The 20,966-nt window shown below is 47.8% G+C and overlaps 1 protein-coding gene across 3 annotated transcripts in view; it reads left to right on the top strand.

The window, feature by feature from the left end:
- The window catches only part of SPATA13 (spermatogenesis associated 13), a 260,134-nt gene that overhangs the window by 184,155 nt on the left and 55,013 nt on the right, over positions 1–20,966 (top strand). For all 3 annotated transcript variants that reach the window (XM_068526352.1, XM_068526354.1, XM_068526353.1), the window contains one exon: positions 7,591–9,183. In XM_068526352.1, the coding sequence (XP_068382453.1) occupies positions 7,591–9,183 (1,593 nt within the window). The remainder of the gene's footprint in view (positions 1–7,590; positions 9,184–20,966) is intronic.

The raw sequence follows: 20,966 nt of genomic DNA, 5'->3' as shown, positions 1-20,966 counted from the left end.
TTGGTGTGCGCAACCCCGGGAGCGGCGCCTTTCCTGTAGCAGGGGCCCGTGGCAGAGGAGCCGAGCGATGGAGCAGGCCACACGATCCCGTGGAAGCTTCTGGCCCAAGTCTCTGTCGTAGAGAGAACGGTAAAAGCCCAAAGAAGCTGCCGAGGAGCTCTCCTGAGTTGCCTGCGGGTCCCCTTCCGAAGGAGAAACGTGACCTGAGAAGTTGGCACTGAGCGAGGGCCTGAGACGCGTGTGGCGTTTTCCTCCGTCAACGTTTCCTCGCCCTGGGGGCCTGGGGGCCTGAGCCTGGGGGCTGAGCCGCAGGAGAGGGAGGCCGGGGCCCCCTGAGTAGAGGAGGTCTCCTTTGTGCTCGAGCACAGTGTCTGAGGCCCTCAGCGTCCCTTCTTCAAGCCTCAGAGGGGCGGCTGATGTCCCCTGGGGCGGGCTCGTCACAACAGGCCCTCCTGGAACAGAGTGGCCCCAGCGCAGCTCCTGTGGGGCTGCCCCCCCCCCCCCCCCCGCTGTGGAGGCATGGGCGCGGGCGCCTGCTCAGGGACAGTGGCCGGTCGCCTCTGCTCCGTTCACGTGGGTACCCGGCGTGCCTCCTGCGGGATGACGTCCGTGAAACAGCAGCCAGACGTCAGCTCCGTGAGAAGAAGACGTTTCAATTCGACAGACAGGGCATTTCAGCAACTGCTTTGCTGCGAACAGCGTGGGGACGCGGGATGCCGACTGAACAGAGCCGGGGAAGGTGTTCCCTGGGCCCCTGTCCGCAGTGACGGCAGAACGTGCTGCTTCCACAGCCCTAAACCGAGACCTGACTGGATGGAAACGGAGTGGCAGGCTGATCTTGTTTCCTCCAAAAGGCAGTGTTATCAACTGGGGTTCTATGCCCAGAAAGACATTTGATGCAAAAAGACAAAACCAAAAACCTTGAGCGGTAACATAAGTTCAGGGAAAATACAACACCGACACATATACCCTTATAAACGGTTTTTCCCAAATGCTGGGGGTACAAGCTGTGCTGATCGTTGGCGGGGCTTCTGTGCAGCCTGCCGGGTGAGCCCAGTGACGCACAGCCCCAGATTTCTGCTAAACGGCCTCTCGCAAGCAGAAACGTTGCTTCTGCTTCAGTGACCTTCAAAGTGCCTTCAAGATTAGGGCCACCCATCTGGAAAACTTTCTTTACTCTGAACCGTCAGTGCAGGGCAGGCCCCGTTGCTGTGGTGACATCCTTTTTGGCACTGGCTGCTGGCATGAGGTAGTCCTCACCGAGAACTTGGGAGGTTACTGCTGCAGACTTACGTGAGAAAGATGGGGGCTGGGGAGGGGGTGCAGGAACCAAGGCAGGCCATCTGCAGCTCTCTCCTTGGCGTGCCTCTCCTGAAGTCTTCCGAGGCTCTTTCAACCCCGGGTTTAGAGTGGGGTGCAGGACGGGGGTTCAGAGGCTGGCACTTTACTGAGCGTTGAAGTCACGGCCAGGAAGCACAGCTCACGTGCAGACCTACCCTAGCCCACCTGGCTAGACCTGCCCGCCCCTGACTTCAGAGACCAGAGGAAGGTTCTCCTCTCTTTGGCCCAAGGCCTGCCTTTGCAAACCCTCAGAATTGACAAAGCAAACATCCATTCCCTACTGGGAAACCCCATGCTCACCTGCAGGAATGCGGTTTAGCCTAGTAACCCAGATAAGGCCAGCCAGCCAGTCACACCTTGTATAGAATCGACACCCTTCCCAGAGATACAGTGACTCGGTCTTGTCCAAGCTACGGTTTTTTTTTTTTATTATTATTAATTAATTAATTTATTTATTTTTGGCTGTGTTGGGTCTTCGTTTCTGTGCGAGGGCGTTCTCTAGTTGCGGCGAGCGGGAGTCACTCTTCATCGCGGTGCGCGGGCCTCCCACTGTGGTGGCCTCTCTTGTTGCGGAGCACAGGCTCCAGACGCGCAGGCTCAGTAGTTGTGGCTCACGGGCTTTGTTGCTCCGCGGCATGTGGGATCTTCCCAGACCAGGGCTCGAACCCGTGTTCCCTGCATTGGCAGGCAGACTCTCAACCACCGCGCCACCAGGGAAGCCCCGAGCTACGGTTTTATGTATACTTTGAGTTTTTAGACACTTAAATGGTTCGGTATTTAAATGAAGGCAGAGCTCTGCTCTTTTGAAGCACCCTCCCCGTCTTCACCTGGAGAGACCCCGAGGATGCCACGTCCATGGGGGAAGGACAGTCTTCCTTTGAGATGTGGACACGGGGGTCGAAAAGGAGAGGGAGAGGGTTTTGTATTAAGGACCGGGCAGTGGGGAAAGGAACTTCATCCTTGGAACTAGAACCCACCATTGAATCTTAGATGCATTTTCCTATGGAAATGTTGTAAATTATGGTTAAATTCACTATATTATCAGTTAAATGTAGTTTGATGGACAGAGTCTATGGGGAAATAGATTGCCCATAAGTAACCCTTTAGAATACAACCTGTTCATAAGGTGCGGGTGCTAGAATTTGAGCTCCGGTCAGAGTCTTGACTTCAGCGAGGTTCTGGGAAAGATTTTGAATGAATAAGAGAAGGAAAGGACCTACCAGGAAGGGAAAGGGGAGAATAAAATGGGCAGGCTCAGCAAACGACAGTGCTGAACATCCTACAGTGCACAGGCCAGCCTCACAGCCGAGGATGATCTGGCCCTGGATGTGCAAGAGGAGGGGGGTTCCCATCCTTCATCAGTCAGTCACTGGCTGGACGCAGAGGATGCAGAGTTCAGTAAGACCTGGTCTCTGCCTTCAAAGAACTTTTCAACCTCACCGGAGTTACGTAGAGAGAGCAGACAGAGACCCGAGTTGCAGAGCGGCATGGCCAGTGCTGAAACAGCAGCGCACACAGGAGCCCACAGAGGACGGGCATCTGAGTTGGGGAGGAAGGAGAGAGAGCCTCCAGGGCAGGGCTGATTTGAGTTAGAGACGGGCGGGGCGCATGTTTATCCATCAGGAAAAGAGAAGCATCTCTAGATATTCCGAAGAGACCCTAACTGAGGGATGATTTTACTCAGCTGAGAAACGAGAGAAGCCAGAAGAGCTCAGACGGACAGTAGCAGGAAGGTGCTGTCTCCCGAGGCTGGAGGGAAAGCGGGGGACAGGTGCCAGTGTCCCCCCCCCCCCCGCCCCCCCGCACAGGAGCGAGGACCGGCAGGGGCCCCAGCAGGAGCGGGAGCCGAGGAGGGGCACAGCAGCTTCTGGGCGAGCCCGGCAGCGGCCCAGGCAGAGGGGACGCCCCGTCATCTCCCTTCTTCCCGCACATGGCGTCTCCCGCCGGTGCTTCCCACTGGCCAACCTGACCGGAAGCCACTGGTCAGGGGAGCCTGGGGACCGTGGTTCCCTAATAGAGAGAGACAAGAACGGCTGCGAGAGACTCTGAGAGCCAGCAAGGAAATGGCCCAGAGCATCGCAGTGCAAGGGACGGTGGCTGTAAGTCACTCAGCATCCCTAGAGGGAAAGGTATGGCGTGCTGGGCTGAGATGTGACACCTTCTGAGGTCTGGAGGCAGCCAGCATCCCTAGATGAAGTGACACGTGTCCGTTTGCACTCTGGGAAGGACACTGCGGCTGAATGGGAGGTGAGTTAGACCGCAGGACAGGAGACTTGTCGGGGAAGCCTTCCAGGTGGACGCACTGATGGCGGGGGGCCAGGCCAGGACTGTCGAGATGCGCAGTCTGATCTCTTAGGCTAACCGATGAGGTCTGGAGGGAAAGGAAGAGGGCTAGGATGACCCTGGGGTTTGGCCAGTACGTGGCGGCGCCTGGGCTGGAACCCAGTCCCCTGCTGCCCAGCCTGTGCTTGCACCTGTTGTAGCTTGACGAAGGGTCTTGATCTTTACGCTTAGGAGTTGGATGTTCCCTGAGGCCACATTCTGCCATGCTGTGATTCAAGGCTCTGTGCTTTCACCCCTTTAGCATCCAGATTTCAGTGTTTGCTTCCAGTGTCACATTTCCTATAATTTACCCGAACATGTAACGAAAACCTCCTTGTTTGTACATTAGCCTGGTATTTATTCCTGAATTTCAAATTCAAGTACAAGTTCTTATTTAAAAATTATTGGTCATGGTTGTTTTCAGAGAATTCTCATTACGAATGAAATGTTCCCTTCTAAAGTTCAAACAATCCAGAATCCAGCTGCTAGACAATGGATTTCACAATATTCCCATCTAAAATTCTTTCTTGTAGTTCTGTTCATAAATCTCTCTGGCTGAGCTCCCACAATTTACAAGACTTGCTACAAAACCACTGATTGAATTGCAACCCTAGTTAGTGAATAGAGGTCAAAGTATTAGTTATAAATAATGCAAGTTGGTATGTTACTCGGAAATTCCAGGAAAAGCTTTTTTCCGTGATTTTCAGTTTCATTCCAAGCAGCAGACAACAATCACATTGTTTACAGAATAGTAAGTCACTGGTCTTTTAAAAAGCATGTTGCCCCAATTAGAAACTCAGATATGCATGTATTTTACTGGATCTGTATCCTAAAACTTATATAAGCTTTAAGTACATACTTAGACTTTTGAGTGTTGTAAAAATGTGAACATCTTCACGTTGGAATGATATGGTGGTACGTAATGATGAATTGTTAGCCTTGGTACCGTTATTGACAAGGCAGGATAACGGATACAAAATTCACATCCAGATAAACTTAAATAATCTTAGTGTGCAAAGCACAGTTCTTACTCTCAAAGAGTTAATGGTTTTGTTCTGAAGGCAGCCACATAAACTTGTTAAAATGATAAATATAGATCAGTATGCTTTTATAAAGCAATTTGGTGAGATGCCTGGAACCCACAGAGTAAGGGGTCTAATTCACTTTAGGGGGATCAGCAAGGAATTCCCAAAGAAGGTGACAGACACCTGCAGACGGTCTCAGAGTTAGACTAAGGGGAGGTAGGTTTTTCTAAAGCTGTTTTCACCGAGTTTCCACTATTACATCGAGCCATCCTTCTAACTACACTGTTCTCCTTAATGTAGGGTGAACAGTCATCCCGGTTTGCCAAGAACTTTCCTGGTTTCACCCTGAGAGTCCCATATCCTGGAGGACACCCCATCTGTGGGCCAACTGGGCTGGTCACCCGAACTTACTGCCCCCCAATCTCCCTGTACCCATGCCATTTTCCCCCCTAGAATGGGCCATCACCTTGTCACCGCCTTGAATTTATCGTGGGGCCTACACACATCCAACACAGGCCAACAGAGGCTCATGAATTGATTGGTTGTTTGAGATACACATAAATGTTGGCACCTCTTACTTTATAGACGATGCTGAAGCACAGATTACTGAAATGACTTTACTCAAGATTCAGGTGGCAGCTTAGACCTAGACCTGGCCCCTGGTCCTCCACAGACCATTCTCAAACCACCCAACAGTAAAGCAGCGCTTCCCTGCACCCCTTGAGCCCTTAGGGTCAGCTTAACAGTTGGGTCCTTGGTTATAGAAGGTCTCATAGCGCCCTCTGCTTGTGGTGTCAGTATGTTGTCTTCGTCCAGCCAGACTACAAGGCAGGGATCCTGTCTGCTCTTCTGTGTCCAGGGCAGGTCATAACAAGACTACTATTATTATGTAATGTGCAGTCAGTGGACTTGACTTGCGACTGGACTTGACAGCTGGCACAAACTATCCGCTTCATTTCAAGATTGTGAGAAGCTGCAACAACCCCCATGCCCTGTCCCTCCCAGAGTAGGTGAGGATGGACGGGTGATGCTGGGTGTTGGATTCATTCTGCAGCTGGTTGTAGGGTTCACATCCACCCTCGGTGCTGGGATGTTTTGAGATTTTACTAATATGGTTCATTCAAGTGCAACCCACAGCTCTTCAGGCCCCTCATTTCTCTGTTTGAACATTAGACTGCAGAGGGCATGTGGGCACCCCATCCATCTTCTGATGAGTGGAACTGGGTAACTGGACATCAGAAAGGCTCCAGGGTCTACATCCGTGTAGCCTCCCTGGTCCTGGATGGAATTAACGCTTTAACCATGATTCTCCCTGGAAATCCCTCCACAGTGGGCACAAGGTAGGGGCAAATGAAAATGAACCCATCAGAGAATTTGGGCAGAAGAAGCAGATGAGACCTCTTTGCATGAGGTCAGATTTTTTTTCTGCACGTGAGAGGAATAAGCCAAATTGGGGCCTGACCTCAGGTCTTTATACAACTTGCTCCTTCTCTTCTGCCTTTAATGTTGCCTTCGGAATAACGGCCTTGACTGGCGTCGTGAGGACTTCCGGGATTTGACTTAAGTCCGGGTTATGTCATAAGGCACTGAACTTGGAATCATGCCTGCGTTCAAATCCCAGCTCTGCCTCTGTCTTTGTTCATTAGTTTGAAGCAGTGAAGAAGCGCGTAGGCTTTGGGGTGGGGGAGCCGCAGGACCCCCAGATGAATTACCTAACCTGCCCAAGCATCCATTTGATTGTGTATGAAATGGAAATCATTCGGTTCACCTTGTAGGTTTGCATGACTACTCAGTGTCATGATGTTTTGAAAGCACTTAGTACAGGGGCCTGACACGTAAGCACTTCATAAATGGTAGCCTTTTCGGATTATGATCATACTCTTCCCTCCCTCCCTCCCTCCCTCCCTTCCTTCCTTCCTTTCCTTCCTTCCTTCCTTCCTTCCTCCCTTCCTTCCCTAATCGTTCAGTGAGTGCAGGGGAGCATGCTAGCCCTTGAGGGCTGAGCAGGTCTTGGCCTGATGGGCAGAGGCCAAGGGAGCAGCATTTGCACCTGGGGGAGAGCACAGACGCAGGCGTGCGGTGGGCTTTTGGGTCTGAGGGAGCAAGGTAGACGGTGCGGGTATTTGTTTAATTTGAATTTCTGTGTCTGAATTTCTAATGTTTCAGTATTATCCTCACCTCCGTTCCCCAGCCAGAGTCCTCTGACAGAGGCCCTTCTAATGCGGTTTCCTTCACAGAGCCTGACCTGAGGCCACCTCAGCGTGGTCCCTCCTGCTCTTGTGGCCCTGTGGCGCTTTGTAGCTCTGCCATTAGAGTTTTGGGGTATTTTGTAGACAATATGCAGCTAAAAGTGTCTTGGTCTCCATCACAACTCATCCTTGCCTGAGGCCTCTTGTATACTAAGCACTCAGCCTCCTATGAGCTGCATTAAATTTAACCTAGTTCAGCGTTTCCCTGTGACACATCTTGAAATAGTGTTGGGTTTTGTGTGTGCGCATGCGTGTGTCTGAGATAACTGAAGATGTCTTCTATTTCGAATAAAGAGAAGACATAGTCTTGAATGATGCCTTGGCTTTTTCATTCTAGAAGTTCTTCAAAAGTTTCCTTTAACGAGTTCCAGTGGATTTCAGGGTTTACCATCATATTGAATGCACAACCTATAATTATCTTTTTTTAATGAATGCATAATTTGCATTCTTCCCTCTCATTTAATGCGAAATGAATTAGGAGAAAAAAGTGACATTTTAACTTAATTTAAAATAGGTTTTATGTGATCGGCCCTGTCAGGGGGCAGGCCTGGTTTTCTGTTAGCAATTATTAAACAAAATAGATGAGCCCCCGTTGATAGAGGGAGTCTCTCGTGGGCGCAGACGCTAACTCTCTGCTTTGTTTTCCGCTGCAGGCGGTGACCACGACCGCTGAGCCCGATGTGCACGGCAGGCGGGAAGGCCAGGCCGGCGGCCTCGGGGAGGAAGGCCTGCGCGCGGAGCCGGGGGACACGGAGGCGCGCGTGGGTCTGAACCGCGCTGCCCTGTGCCCGTGGGCTCCCGGCCCCCAGACCATGACCACGGCCCAGAACGGCCACGGGCGCGGAGCTGCGGTCCCCGGTCCCATCTCTGATCCCAAAGACCCCGGCATGGTGACCTACCCGGCGTGTCGCCACGGCGGCTGCGGCGGCGCGGGCGCCCGGGAGGCGCGGCTCAGCCCGGCCCGCCTCCTGCGCCTCTTCTCCGCCGGCGCGAACAGGACGCGCGCCGACCCCGAGCGGCCCCGGCCCGCCGGCCTCGTGGGCAGCTCCTCCACGTGGAACGCCCTGGCCTCCTTCCGGAAAATGGGGTCTTTCAAAAAACTGAAGACCTCGGTCCTCCAGGGAATTCAGAACCGGGAGGGATGGGACGCCGCCAAAGAGGGGGCCGAGGAACGCGACCTAGGCAAGGCGGTCCCCAATGGCGCGGCGGCCGGAGCCCCCGCGGGCCGGTGCTCCCCGGGGCCGGGCTTCGCGTCCGACGGCTCGGACCCCGAGGAGCCCGACGACGGCTTCGCGCGCGGCGCCCTCCGGTCCCGCAGCATCCGCCGCGCCTACGGCCTGGGGCGCATTCGCCTCCTGGACCCGGAGCCGCCCGCCCCGGAGCCCGCGGCGCGCGAGGCCCCGGCGCGGGAGCCCGAGAGGAACGGCGTCTGCAGGCGGAGCAAGAGTACGGACAGCCTGACCTTCCTCAAGAAGAGCTCCTTCCGGCGGAAGTCGGCCTCGCACTTGGCCGAGCTGCGGCGCGCGCCCGAGAGCCGGCGCCCGCGGAGGACGCTGAGCGGCTCGTCCGCCGACTCCGACAGCTCCGGCGGGGCCCCCGCGGGGCCCAGGCGCTGCAGGAGCCCGCTGCGGGCCCCGGACCTGGCCCGGGTGCTGCGGCTCGTGGGCGGCGGCGCGGCCGGCCGGCCGGGGGACCCCGGGGGCGCCCCGCCCGGGCCGCGGCCGCACAGCCGGCTGCACGACGACTACTCCCGCCGCGCGGTCGCCGGCCCCGAGCGCGGGCGGAGGGGCGCGAAGCCCCCGGACCCCGGCCTGGCGGGTGCTGGGGGCTCGGCCGGGGACGCGGCTGCCGGAGGTGCCGCTCCTTGCGCCCCCGGCTCTTCCTCCGGGCCCCCGGCCCGGGAGGTGTCGGACAGAGGCTCCAAGGAACCGGGCCCTGGCGACCGGTCTCCCCTGGAGCCCGAGCCTCCTCTCGGCCCTGCGAGGCCCACCACGCCCAAGCCCCCCAGCCCTCGGAGCCCCGATGCAGCCCCTGCCATGTGTCCTAACAGTGTCAGCGCGCTGTCCCTGAGTTCAGTGGACAGCGAGGAAAGGGCAGAGGGGCCCGTCCAGAGGGAGCAAGGTCCCGGGTCCTTCCAGGATGCGCTGCAAACCGCCTGTGACCTGGGCAGTGAGAACAGCGGCGCCGGCAGCCACCCGCAGCAGAGCCTCGGAGGGGCGAACTGTCCAGAAGAAAAGACGGACGAGGTAAGGGCCGAGCGGGGCATCCTTGGTGACCCGCCACGTGACGGGTGCCTGTCACAGCGCCTCCCTCCCCGGAGATGGCCCGTGGGCACAGCGGCTCCCATCACTTGCCTGGAGGCCGGGGTCCTGAGCTGATTCTCTTGCCCTCACGATTATTCTTGTTAAGTTGCTGTTTACCAGGTTCAGGAGTAGTCTTTCTCTGTTCTGAAATGAATTGCTGTTGTGTGAAACTCCTTGAGATGGCATTTACCGTACAATTCCTTCAGAAGACAGGTGCCCCAGCCATGTGCTAGATTTGGGGAGAAAAGTTGAAAACATCTCTTTTGTAGTCCATGCAGCTAGCTGATAGGGGCTCTCAAAATCTTGATTTTTGAAACTTTTTTTTTATTACCCAGAACTTTCTTCTTTTTCTACTTTAAAGTGTTTCCATATCCTTTCCAACAGAGTTCATATGAATGAGATTCTTTATGAAGAAACCATTACATATTCTAAGTCTGCTTTATTTCCGGGAGTGAATTAGAAACATGCAGTTTGATACCTGTCAACGCCTGAGTGATGATGGTTCAAAGGAATTTTTATGATGGTTATTGTACTTATTTTTATTTTTATTTATTTTTTACTGGTAACTACATACTTTAATTTAAAAATAGCCTATTTATGTAAAGTAGCATGGACTTATTTTTAGAGTAGAACATAAGCATTTTATGAATTGAATTCACTAATAACTGTCAAGGCTCCAAGAGCAAAGGTCTTTTCATATCCTGTCAAGAATCCGGGCAACCTTACTGTGTAATTTTCACTTTATAAATGCATTCAGTAATGGTCCCTTACAGAGCCGAGAGCCGAGGAGATGCATGCATGTGTCCATATTGCAAATTGTTCGCTCCGTAAGTTCCTAGACTATATCACAGGTATAAATTGGTGCTTGCAACGGTTGCTTCCCACTGATCCCCAGAGAGGACCTCAGTTTTGCCTTGCTGCCTGCAGATGAGTAATGATACAGCAAACTTGGAAGCCAAGGCAGCCTCTGGACTGTTTTTAACCTTTGCTTTGCAGGGAGCCTTAGAAGGTAGAGCCTACCACAGATCACTTTCAGGAGATCTAAATCTGCCTCATGGGTCCCTGGGTAGCCAGAGAAGGGAGGCTGCCTCACTTTTTCTGGATCTGGGTTTGCATGGAGACCTCGGGCGGCCAGCCTGTCTTCCAGAGGTCCTGTATGTTGATGACCACTTGCTCATTCGCATATTTCCAAAGAAGTCCATGGAACAGTTGTAAGGACACGAGACTAGGTGTCAGCCGTGGGAAGGAGTCCTGACTCTGCTCTGGTTTGTGTTATTGATCAAGGCCTGAGCCGGTCTGGGCTTCACGTCTCCCTGGATGATGAGATGAAGTGTAATTCCTTACACCAGGCACCCCGTCCTGCCACACTGATGGTTCAGGACACCCCCCTCCTCCTTCAAAAGAGGGATTTGCCTAGTTCTAGAGGGTTCTTTATGCTTAAGGTGGAGATTTTATTTTCTGCTTAACAAAACCAGTAAAAAAAAAAAAAAAATCATTAAAATATTTTATTCCTGAGCACGTATTAACTAAACATATTCAAGAGTTAAGTTTCTAACTTAGTTACTTCCCAGGGTAATTTTTGACCATTATATACTTTTACATGCATATTTGCTGTTCATAGTTTATATTATTTAGTTTCTACCCACAAGGGATCACCAAAGAGAGAAAGCAGAAAGACATAAGTTATTAATAGGGCATGCATATTGATAATTCTACGGATTTTCTTTAAGATATTCATTACATTTTTAGGTGGCATTCATTTCCGCAAAATTCTCATGTAGCACATCAAGCTTCCTCTTGTGCTTTTAGAGTAAATGTCAGAAAGAGAAAATATAGTGATGATTTTGCCCAGTTTGCATTGTATATATTGGTAGTCTTTAGTGTTACTTGCAGAGTACTTGCAAAATACAATCTGAAACCTCCTCTTTTATTTTGACATTTAGAAACAAAGTACAAACCAAATGAAGCAAACAAAACAAACCAAAAAGCACCTTGCGAAATGCGACAGTTCCAACCTTCATGGGTTAGAAGCAGTATTTATCAGTCTTATATAGCCTCCCATAAAACTAAATAACAGTCTTTACTATATTTTAATGTACACTGTGTTATTTTTTAATTTATTGATAGTATGGTTCCATCTATATGTTTAAAGCTATTTTGAGCTGTGGTTATGGTTGAATTTAAAAAAGTTGAAACCTGTGTGTATTATGTTATTTAAGATGCATAAGCATCATGAAATTTTCAATAAGGGAGAATAATTTTTTTAAATTTAGAATCATTTGTAACATACTGCTCCTAAAGGGACAAAATCTTTGAAAAACTGCACACTGTTTAACAAGACTGTGTCCAAAAATAGCCTCCTTAGCGTTGCACTCCTGCCACCTAGTGGTAAACTTTGTTGTAACAACGATGATCTGGGGAATGAGACTGAAATTGTTACTTGGTTGTGAAATGCAGCTGAGCGTTTATACCTGTTCCCGTATAAAGGTGCAGACACAGGGGTTTAGTGTCGCTGCTGGTGTTCCTACAGAGTCACACAGTAACTCACTGGCTGAATTAGGTCAGCGGGAGGGGGCCCTGTCCTTAGTCCTGCGGTATGGATGCCCTAGTTCCTGGTGGTGCTGAAATGTACCATAGATGAAGCTCTTTTAAGTGATGAGAATCCATTGTAACTCCTTTACAGGGAGCTTAAGTCTTCTTTTGGTAAATGTTTCTAGTTTGGTTGGGGTCCCAGCTCTGCCTTCCAAAGATGCCAAACGTTAGGCAAGCCCTTGAACTTCTCAAAGATAGAATGTGGAAGAGCTTTCTCTGCCTTGGAGGTTTGTAAGAACCAAGGAAATTATGTGGTGAACACTCAGCCCAGTGCTTCACACTGGCTGACATTGTCTGGTGTTCACTATCCGTTTAATGATTTTTCCATCCTAGATTGCCTGACTTCTTCAGACAGTGGCCAGTTAAGGTCAGTTTTTTCCAAAACTGGTTGTTAACACTCACCGTGTTACAGGCTTCTGGAGGATTGTGAGATTTATATGTTTATTCAGTAACACGTCACATCAAATTGTGGAGTACCTCCCAGGTGTAAGACACTCAGGTGTAGCTCTAAGGAATAGTGGGTGATGTCGAGGAAGATTATTGATGACCCAAGATGTATCTAAATCATAGTAGAACATGCAGAATGGATTAAATTCCTCAAAGGAGGTAAAACCATGATGCTGTGGGATTTCACAAGAGTTGTAGTTCTTACCCACGTACCAAATGAAGGAAAGCTTAATAGGGGTGATCACATCTGATTTGAAGAAGGTGAGATTTCTGCAGGTAGTTACGGAGAGGAAGGTGGGGCATTTCAGTGGTCAGATGTACAGCGATTTTATGTGATTTGAGAGAACAGGATATAACAGTCTGATCTGGTGTTGCGGAACCATCCCAGTTAAGATGAAATTGTTAGGTTCAGATCATGGACTCTTGGATTCCAGATAGTCTATACGTTACTTGGTAAACATTGAGGAATCAAAGATGTTTCTGAATAGAGTAAGCCAAGCCTTACAGTTGGCTCCAGCACTCAAATGTTTGAGGGTCTTGTAGCTTTCTTCCTCAGGGACTTGTGCCCTCAAAATCGTCGGAAGCCCTCGCAGTACGCAGCCTTATGCAGTTGAGACGATTTGAGCGCTGGACTGGGAGACTTTAGTTCTGCGGGATGCACAGTGTCATTCCTGCCTGGGGCTTCCACCCGCCAAGGTCACCATCCCCGCCCGACGCTGTCCGGCCTGGGCGCCTGGGGACTTCATGTGCTCTGCCGGCCCCCGCCCCTGGACCACTGCCCGCTTTTTGCTGCTGCCTCTGAAAAAGGAGGGGATTTCTGTGGCATCACCAGGTACACTGTCACTAAAATAAAGCCTCTCTCTAGCTTCTAGTACTGGAATAATCAATCCAGTAAGTGAATAGGGGCTAAATCAGGCCTATTTTCAGCGTGGATTAGGAACTCTGGAACTTTATGATGATCACGAGGGGTACTTCATACATAATGATGGTTCTGAGGTACTGGTTTTTTCTGTAATTTAATCAGAGACACAGAAATATTGCATAATTTTGACTCTTTGCAGATTACTTAGACATTACTCTCCAGGTTACTTAAATAGGTAGTTGGGAGATTTAAACATTTCTGCTAGAGGTTAGAATTAGCCACAGCTGTTTCACAGAGCCTAGAAATTCCAGAAAGATGAGGTTGCCTACATAGAGGTAAATGTAGTGACCCTAGAAAACCTGCCCAAGATTTTTAGGAGCTTTATTGAGGTATAATTTTCATGACAAAATTCACCAATTGTAGGTATACCTATATACCTGCGCAAGAGCCTAGTTTTTATAAAAATTACTGTAATAACCGTTTGTAATCAAGTATAAATGATATGCTATATCATATTTGCTATGAATTTTAAGTTTTCTAAAGTATATGAAATTCTTAAAAGAAATGATATGAACCAGTATCACAGTGTATTTGTCAAAGTTTTAGTATTTTTGCTTATTTGGTGCCTTGTTTTAATTTGTGCGTAACAAAGGCATAATAAAGCCTTAATGAAGTTATGAAATGTAGAAAAGTAGTGTCAGTATTCTTCAGGGGAAATTTGAGCCTGATGATTAAGAAACTGATGGCAGTATATATGTTTTTCTCCTGTTCCGTTTTTCTCATCTTAAGCTTCCCTATGATAATCAAGAGGAAAGAGTGTCCAGGGTTGGGAATTACTTTCCATTTGGCCGGGTGACACGTGTTCACGTTGATGTGTCTGCCGTGACTGTCGGAAGGCAGGCCGTAGGCATGAATTGACAGAAGAACATCAGCACAGTTTGTCACACGTCCCTGTATAAACCGACTGTTACCTCTGTTTCTCCCACCAGGGACAGTGTGAGGACACAAGGACGATTAGAACGCGCCATTCACTCAGGAAGAGCACAGGGCAGCTGAGGGGGTCGCCCCTGGTTCAGGAATGGGGGGGGAGCCCCAGGATTGGTTGCCAGCCAGCGATGCCAGCGTTTCTGAGTGGTGGGGAGGCTCTCTGGTGTGGAATAGTCGGGCTTTGTGGGAGGGCTGCCGGAGTTCAAGTCCTGGCTTTGCTGCTAACCAGCTGTACGTCCTTAAGAAAAATACTTGACCTATTTAAGCCTCATTTCTTTAAAAATGCAGGTAATAATACCTATCAGGAGTAAATGAAATAATGCATATAAGATACATACCACAGTGCCTGGAACATAGTAGAATATTATTACGCTTAATATCGTTATTATTAATCTTATTAGTTTATCTTATCATATTATATACTATATTATTATATTACATATAATATTATATGTTAAACAATATTACAAAAATTATATTAATTTTATAATTAAAATTAAAATATTACATATTATATATTATAATTAAAATTATACTATTGGTTATTATTAGTAATCATTAATATTAACAATAAAGCATAAATATTAGCTTTTATCATATTCATTGTTGGTTAAAATTGCCACCTTTGGTCAGACCCTTCAGTACAAACCAGTTAAATTCTGCAAATTACTTCCCATCTTGTAGCCAGAGTTTCTCACAGTTTGGAATCGGACCACTCAGGATGCAAGGTAAAGGCACAGGTCCTGAGCCCCACCTGGAGCTACTGAATCAGGAGCAGTAATCTGGACCTTTAACACAATACCCAGGGAAGTATCTCAGGCACCGAAGCTTGAGACCTGCTGTCCAGGCCGAGGCTCCTCTAGGTACTAATATCCTGTATGTTAGGTTTGGGCATTTCTCTTCCACATCTACCCCCGCTAACTCTTGGTTTAGGAAAGAGAGGCATTAACCCCTGAAAGAGTTAAACATGACTTGTAATCCTGGTTTTTTCATTGAACTCTATTAACTGGATACAAATCTCTATAGAGTACAAACAGCAGTTCCCCAGGAATGAAATTAAAACCTTTCAAGCAAGAAATAAATGGTGGAATAAAGCATTTGGTCTAAAATATGTTGACCAGAAATTGCTACACCCTCTGCTGGGGACTGGAGTTTTACCAACTCCCTTTGGAACTTTAAAAACGTCATTGGCTCTTACAACTAAATGTATTAATAGCAACCGCTCATGTTTATCTGATGGTTTTTCAGTGAATAAAGATCCTTCTCGGCCACCCTGTCAAGGAGGTCAACATTTTTGGATTTGGATTTTTGTTTTTAAACAGTGAATAAACTGAGGCCTGGAAAGGTTACAGGCCCCTCCCAAGCCCCGCAGTGGGGCTGGAGCCAGGCCTTTGATGGGGACCAAGGCCCAGGGGAAGTGTCTGCTGCGTGCAGACAAATTCTAACCATTTGCTGGTTTCCTGACCTTTGGTGGAATCTCTTCATCTTCCTTATCTGTAGAACAGAATTTAAAGTGTCCACTGCAAGGCTTTTAAGATTCAATGAGACGGGATCGGCAAAGGCCAGTTTTCAAACGCCGGTGTCGTCGCTGCCCAGTGCGTTTCCTCTCCGTTTCCTCTTTTGACTCTGAGTCCAGCATCCCTTCCCCGGAGCTCGGGCCACCGCCTGCCACAGCTGGCCCCTGCCCGGAGCAGAGCCCCTCCTCTTGATTTTCCGGGTGGGGTTCGGCCGCTTAGGGTGGGCTGGGCAGCTCACTGAGGACCTTCATTCAGTCCCTCTCCTGGCAGTTTGGGTGGGTCACCCGATGGCACAGGACAGGAAGGCCCTGTGGACAGTGGAGGGGCGGTGACTCCAGGGCCAGAGCCCTGTCGTGCCTGGAAGGGCAGAGCCTCGGGCGGGGAGCCTTAGACACAGTGCGTGACTGATCCAGTCCCTAACGCACAGTATAAATGTTTTATATATTTACTTAGAGCAGGTTCCGTTGTAAGTCTGGATTTGTTTCTTCTCTTTCTGAAGTATAAATTATTCATCTGTAATTCTTTTACTGCAGGTTTTGAACTAAACACACTCGAGATCTTTTGCAGCATTGTGTGTTCGATTCTCACGGAGCACCTTGGTGCCACCTCGTGGTCTTCCTTCCCTCTGGGGTGGCCCCTGTTCCCACAGCCCCAGGAGCTCTACCCAGAGCGCCCTGGGGACCAGCAGATCTAATCAGGCTCGGGGTTTACTTGACTCCTCAGGTTCATGGGCTGGACCCTTTGAAGTGTAAAGATGGGGGTTACAGAGTGTATTTGACGTCAGTGAGTGTTGCCAAAAGGAACAGCAGGTCCCCACAAAGCCCTCACTCCTCTGACTTCCCTCTGGAGTGCTTTTCCCACCCTCCCGTCACCACGCCCTTGTCATCCACTGCCTCCTGTCATTGCGTCCCAGGCTCCTTTCTCCTCCCAATGCAGCGATGCTTCCCGCTGAGCCTAAAATATAGAAAAGAGACGTTTGAAAAGGCCTAAATCTTTCCTTTTACACTCTGTCGCCAGCAGAGGAAACTTGTTGGTTAGAAAAGATGCATTACTTTGCTTCTCACGTGTCTGGTACCAAATAGGAGACTTTATTTTATTTTTATTTTTATTTTATTTATTTATTTTTGGCTGTGTTGGGTCTTTGTTGCTGCACATGGGCCTTCTCTTCGTTGCGATGCGCGGGCTTCTCATTGTGGTGGCTTCTCTTGTTGCGGAGCACAGGCTCTAGGCGTGCCGGCTTAAGTAGTTGTGGCGCGTGGGCTCAGTAGTTGTGGCTCGCGGGCTCTAGAGCGCAGGCTCAGTAGTTGTAGCACACAGGCTTAGTTGCTCCGTGGCATGTGGGATCTTCCTGGACCAGGGCTCAAATCTGTGTCTGCTGCATTGGCAGGCGGATTCTTAACCACTGTGCCACCAGGGAAGGCCCAAACAGGAGACTTTAAAACAGGATTGTTGACAATGGGGGAAAGAAAATTGAAGTCGGCTTGTTTCCAGGGTACATGGAATTCGAATCGGTTATGAAAGAGACAGAAATGGGATGGTTGATTTCCTGATCTAAGATATTGTTTTAGGTTTTGAGATATTTAGTTATCCTCAAGTGATAACTTAAGTTCATGTTTATAAAATCATGTATAAATGTAGGGTGAGGACAGCTTCCTTGCCACCCAGAACTGCTCACTTATTTGCTCCTTTGTCCACCAGTCACCCATTCATCCCTTGACCCATTCATGAAGCTTCTTAAACTGCCAGTTTCCCAGGCTGCAGACTCTGGGGATGTGACTATGGTATTGGATAATTTGGAAAGAATGTAAGTAGCTGCTGTCATGTGACACCCAGATAAATAAATCAAGGCTATAAAAATATTGCAGTGGTTTTAACAGAGGCACAGGAAAGAGAGCTCAGAGCCCAGGGGAATTTATGAAGTTTTCCTGCAGGAGGTGATATTTCAGCTGAATGCTGAAGGATAAAATTTCCAGATTGACAGGGGCAGAAAGGTATCGTAGGGGGAGCAGCCTTTCCCTCATTTCCAGTTGCCTCAGGTGGTGTGTGGCAAAGGCGAGTTGTGTGGTGTGGCTGGTGAATAATTGCGTGTGAAGACGGAGCTGGAAAGGCACATCGGATGAGGTTCTGAATGACCCCGGGTTCGTTCTGTGTGACGGCCAGCCACGATCTGATGTGTGTTTTAGTGGTAGGACGGAGAGTGGGTTGGAGACAAGGAAGCGTTAGGGGACTGTTCCATGGGGTGTGATGGACTAGATTCCTCCCGAGGTTAACTGTAGCTGTGGCTGGGGAGGGAGAGGGAAGCGTTGAGGGGCGCCCAGCGTGGGGCGACTGGGCACCCGGGATCTCCTCAGCTAGAACACAGAGGCACTCATGACTATGAAGATGCTATTCTGCCTTCTACTCCAGGGGCCCTTAGTTTCCTTGATTCTAAAGGCATTCTGGGCTGTTGATTTGCATATTTGTGCTGCCAACTGTGGCTTGAAATGCGTTGATGCCGGGAACACAGACATCAGCCTTCGTTGTCCTCCACAGAGAGCAAGCTGGGCCCTGCTTCCCCTTCTCCTTTCCCCCTCACAGATACCAAAATCCATGAACGCCCAAGTCCCTTACACACAATGGTGTATTATTTGCATATAACCTACTCACATTCTCCCATATACTTTAAATCATACCTAGATAACTTTTTTTTGGCCATGCCATGCAGCAAGCGGGATCTTAGTTCCCCGACCAGGGATCAAACCCACGCCCCCTGCAGTGGAAGCTCGGAGTCTTAACCACTGGACCGCCAGGGAAGTCCCTTTCCCCCTCCTCCTGATTCCTCTATCTCTCTGTACAAAGGAAGTCAAACAGCATTAACAAAGTCTCATGTTCAAAAAGGTTTAGACCCAGCAAGGATCTCATTCAGATTTGACGGAGAAATTAAAACCTTTACAGACAAGCAAAAGCTAAGAGAATTCAGCACCACCAAACCAGCTTTACAACAAATGCTAAAGGAACTTCTCTAGGCAGGAAACACAAGAGAAGGAAAACACCTACAATAACAAACCCAAAACAATTAAGAAAATGGTAATAAGAACGTACATATCAATAATTATCTTAAATGTAAATGGATTAAATGCTCCAAGCAAAAGACGTAGACTGACTGAATGGATACAAAAACAAGACCTGTATATAAGCTGTCTACAAGAGACCCATTTCAGACCTAGGGATACATACAGACTGAAAGTGAGGGGATGGAAAAAGATATTCCATGCAAATGGAAATCAAAAGAAAGCTGGAATAGTAATTCTCATATCAGACAAAATAGACTTTAAAATAAAGACTATTATAAGAGACAAAGAAGGACACTACATAATGATCAAGGCATCAGTCCAAAAAGAAGATATAACAATTGTGAATATTTATGCACCCAACATCGGAGCACCTCAATGCATAAGGCAAATAAATGCTAACAGCCATAAAAGGGGAAATCGACAGTAACACAATCATAGTAGGGGACTTTAATACCCCTGTTTCACCAATGGACAGATCATCCAAAATGAAAATAAATAAGGAAACACAAGCTTTAAATGATACATTAAACAAGATGGACTTAATTGATATTTATAGGACATTCCATCCAAAAACAGCAGAATACACTTTCTTTTCAAGTGCTCATGGAACATTCTCCAGGATAGATCATATCTTGGGTCACAAATCAAGCCTTGGTAAATTTAAGAAAATTGAAATCGTATCAAGTATCTTATCCAACCACAATGCTATGAGACTAGATATCAATTACAGGAAAAAATCTGTAAAAAATGCAAACACATGGAGGCTAAACAATACACTACTTAATAACCAAGAGATCACTGAAGAAATCAAAGAGGAAATCAAAAAATAACTAGAAACAGATGACAATGAAAACACGATGACCCAAAACCTATGGGATAAAGTAAAAGCAGTTATAAGAGGGAAGTTTATAGCAATACAATCCTACCTCAAGAAACAAGAAAAATCTCAAACAACCTAACCTTACACCTAAAGCAATTAGAGAAAGAAGAACAAACAAAACCCAAAGTTAGTGTAAGGAAAGAAATCATAAAGATCAGAGCAGAAATAAATGAAATAGAAACAAAGAAAACAGTAGCAAAGATCAATAAAACTAAAAGCTGGTTCTTTGAGAAGAAAAATAAAATTGAGAAACCTTTAGCCAGACTCATCAAGAAAAAGAGGGAGAGGACTCAAATCAATAAAATTAGAAATGAAAAAGGAGAAGTTACAATGGACACTGCAGAAATACAAAGCATCGTAAGAGACTACTACAAGCAACTCTATGTCAATAAAATGGACAACCTGGAAGAAATGGACAAACTCTTAGAAAGGTATAACCTTCCAAGACTGAACCAGGAAGAAATATAAATATATAAACAGACAGATCACAAGTAATGAAATTGAAACTGTGATTAAAAATCTTCCAACAAACAAAAGTCCAGGACCAGATGGCTTCATAGGCGAATTCTATCAAACATTTAGAGAAGAGCTAACACCTATCCTTCTCAAACTCTTCCAAAATATAGCAGAGGGAGGAACACTCCCAAACTCATTCTACAAGGCCACCATCACCCTGGTACCAAAACCAGACAAAGATACTACAAAAAAAGAAAATTACAGACCAGTATCACTGATGAATATAGACACAAAAATCCTCAACAAAATACTAGCAAACAGAATCCAGCAGCACATTAAAAGGATCATACACCATGATCAAATGGGATTTATCCCAGGGATGCAAGGATTCTTCAATATACGCAAATCAATCAATGTGATATACCGTATTAACAAATTGAAGAAGAAAAACCGTATGATCATCCTAATAGATGCAGAAAAAGCTTTTGACAAAATTCGACACCCATTTATGATAAAAACTCTCCAGAAAGTGGGCATAGAGGGAACCTACCTCAACATAATAAAGGCCATATGCAACAAACCCACAGCAAACATCATTCTTAATGGTGAAAAACTGAAAACATTTCCTCTAAGATCAGGAACAAGACAAGGATGTCCACTCTCGCCACTATTACTCAACATAGTTTTGGAAGTCCTAGTGACAGCAATCAGAGAAGAAAAAGAAAAGCAATACAAATTGGAAAAGAAGAAATAAAACTGTCACTGTTTGTGGATGACATGATACTGTACATAGAGAATCCTAAAGATGCCACCAGAAAACTGCTAGAGCTAATCAATGAATTTGGTAAAGTTGCAGGATACAAAATTAATGCACAGAAATCTCTTGCATTCCTATACACTAATGATGAAAAATCTGAAAGAGAAATTAAGGA

The sequence above is a fragment of the Eschrichtius robustus genome, chromosome 18 (assembly GCF_028021215.1).
Source record: "Eschrichtius robustus isolate mEscRob2 chromosome 18, mEscRob2.pri, whole genome shotgun sequence".
NCBI classification, from domain to species: Eukaryota; Metazoa; Chordata; class Mammalia; order Artiodactyla; family Eschrichtiidae; genus Eschrichtius; species Eschrichtius robustus.
The sequence above is the reverse complement of the archived record's forward strand: the minus strand, read 5'-3'. Positions and strand labels throughout refer to the sequence as shown.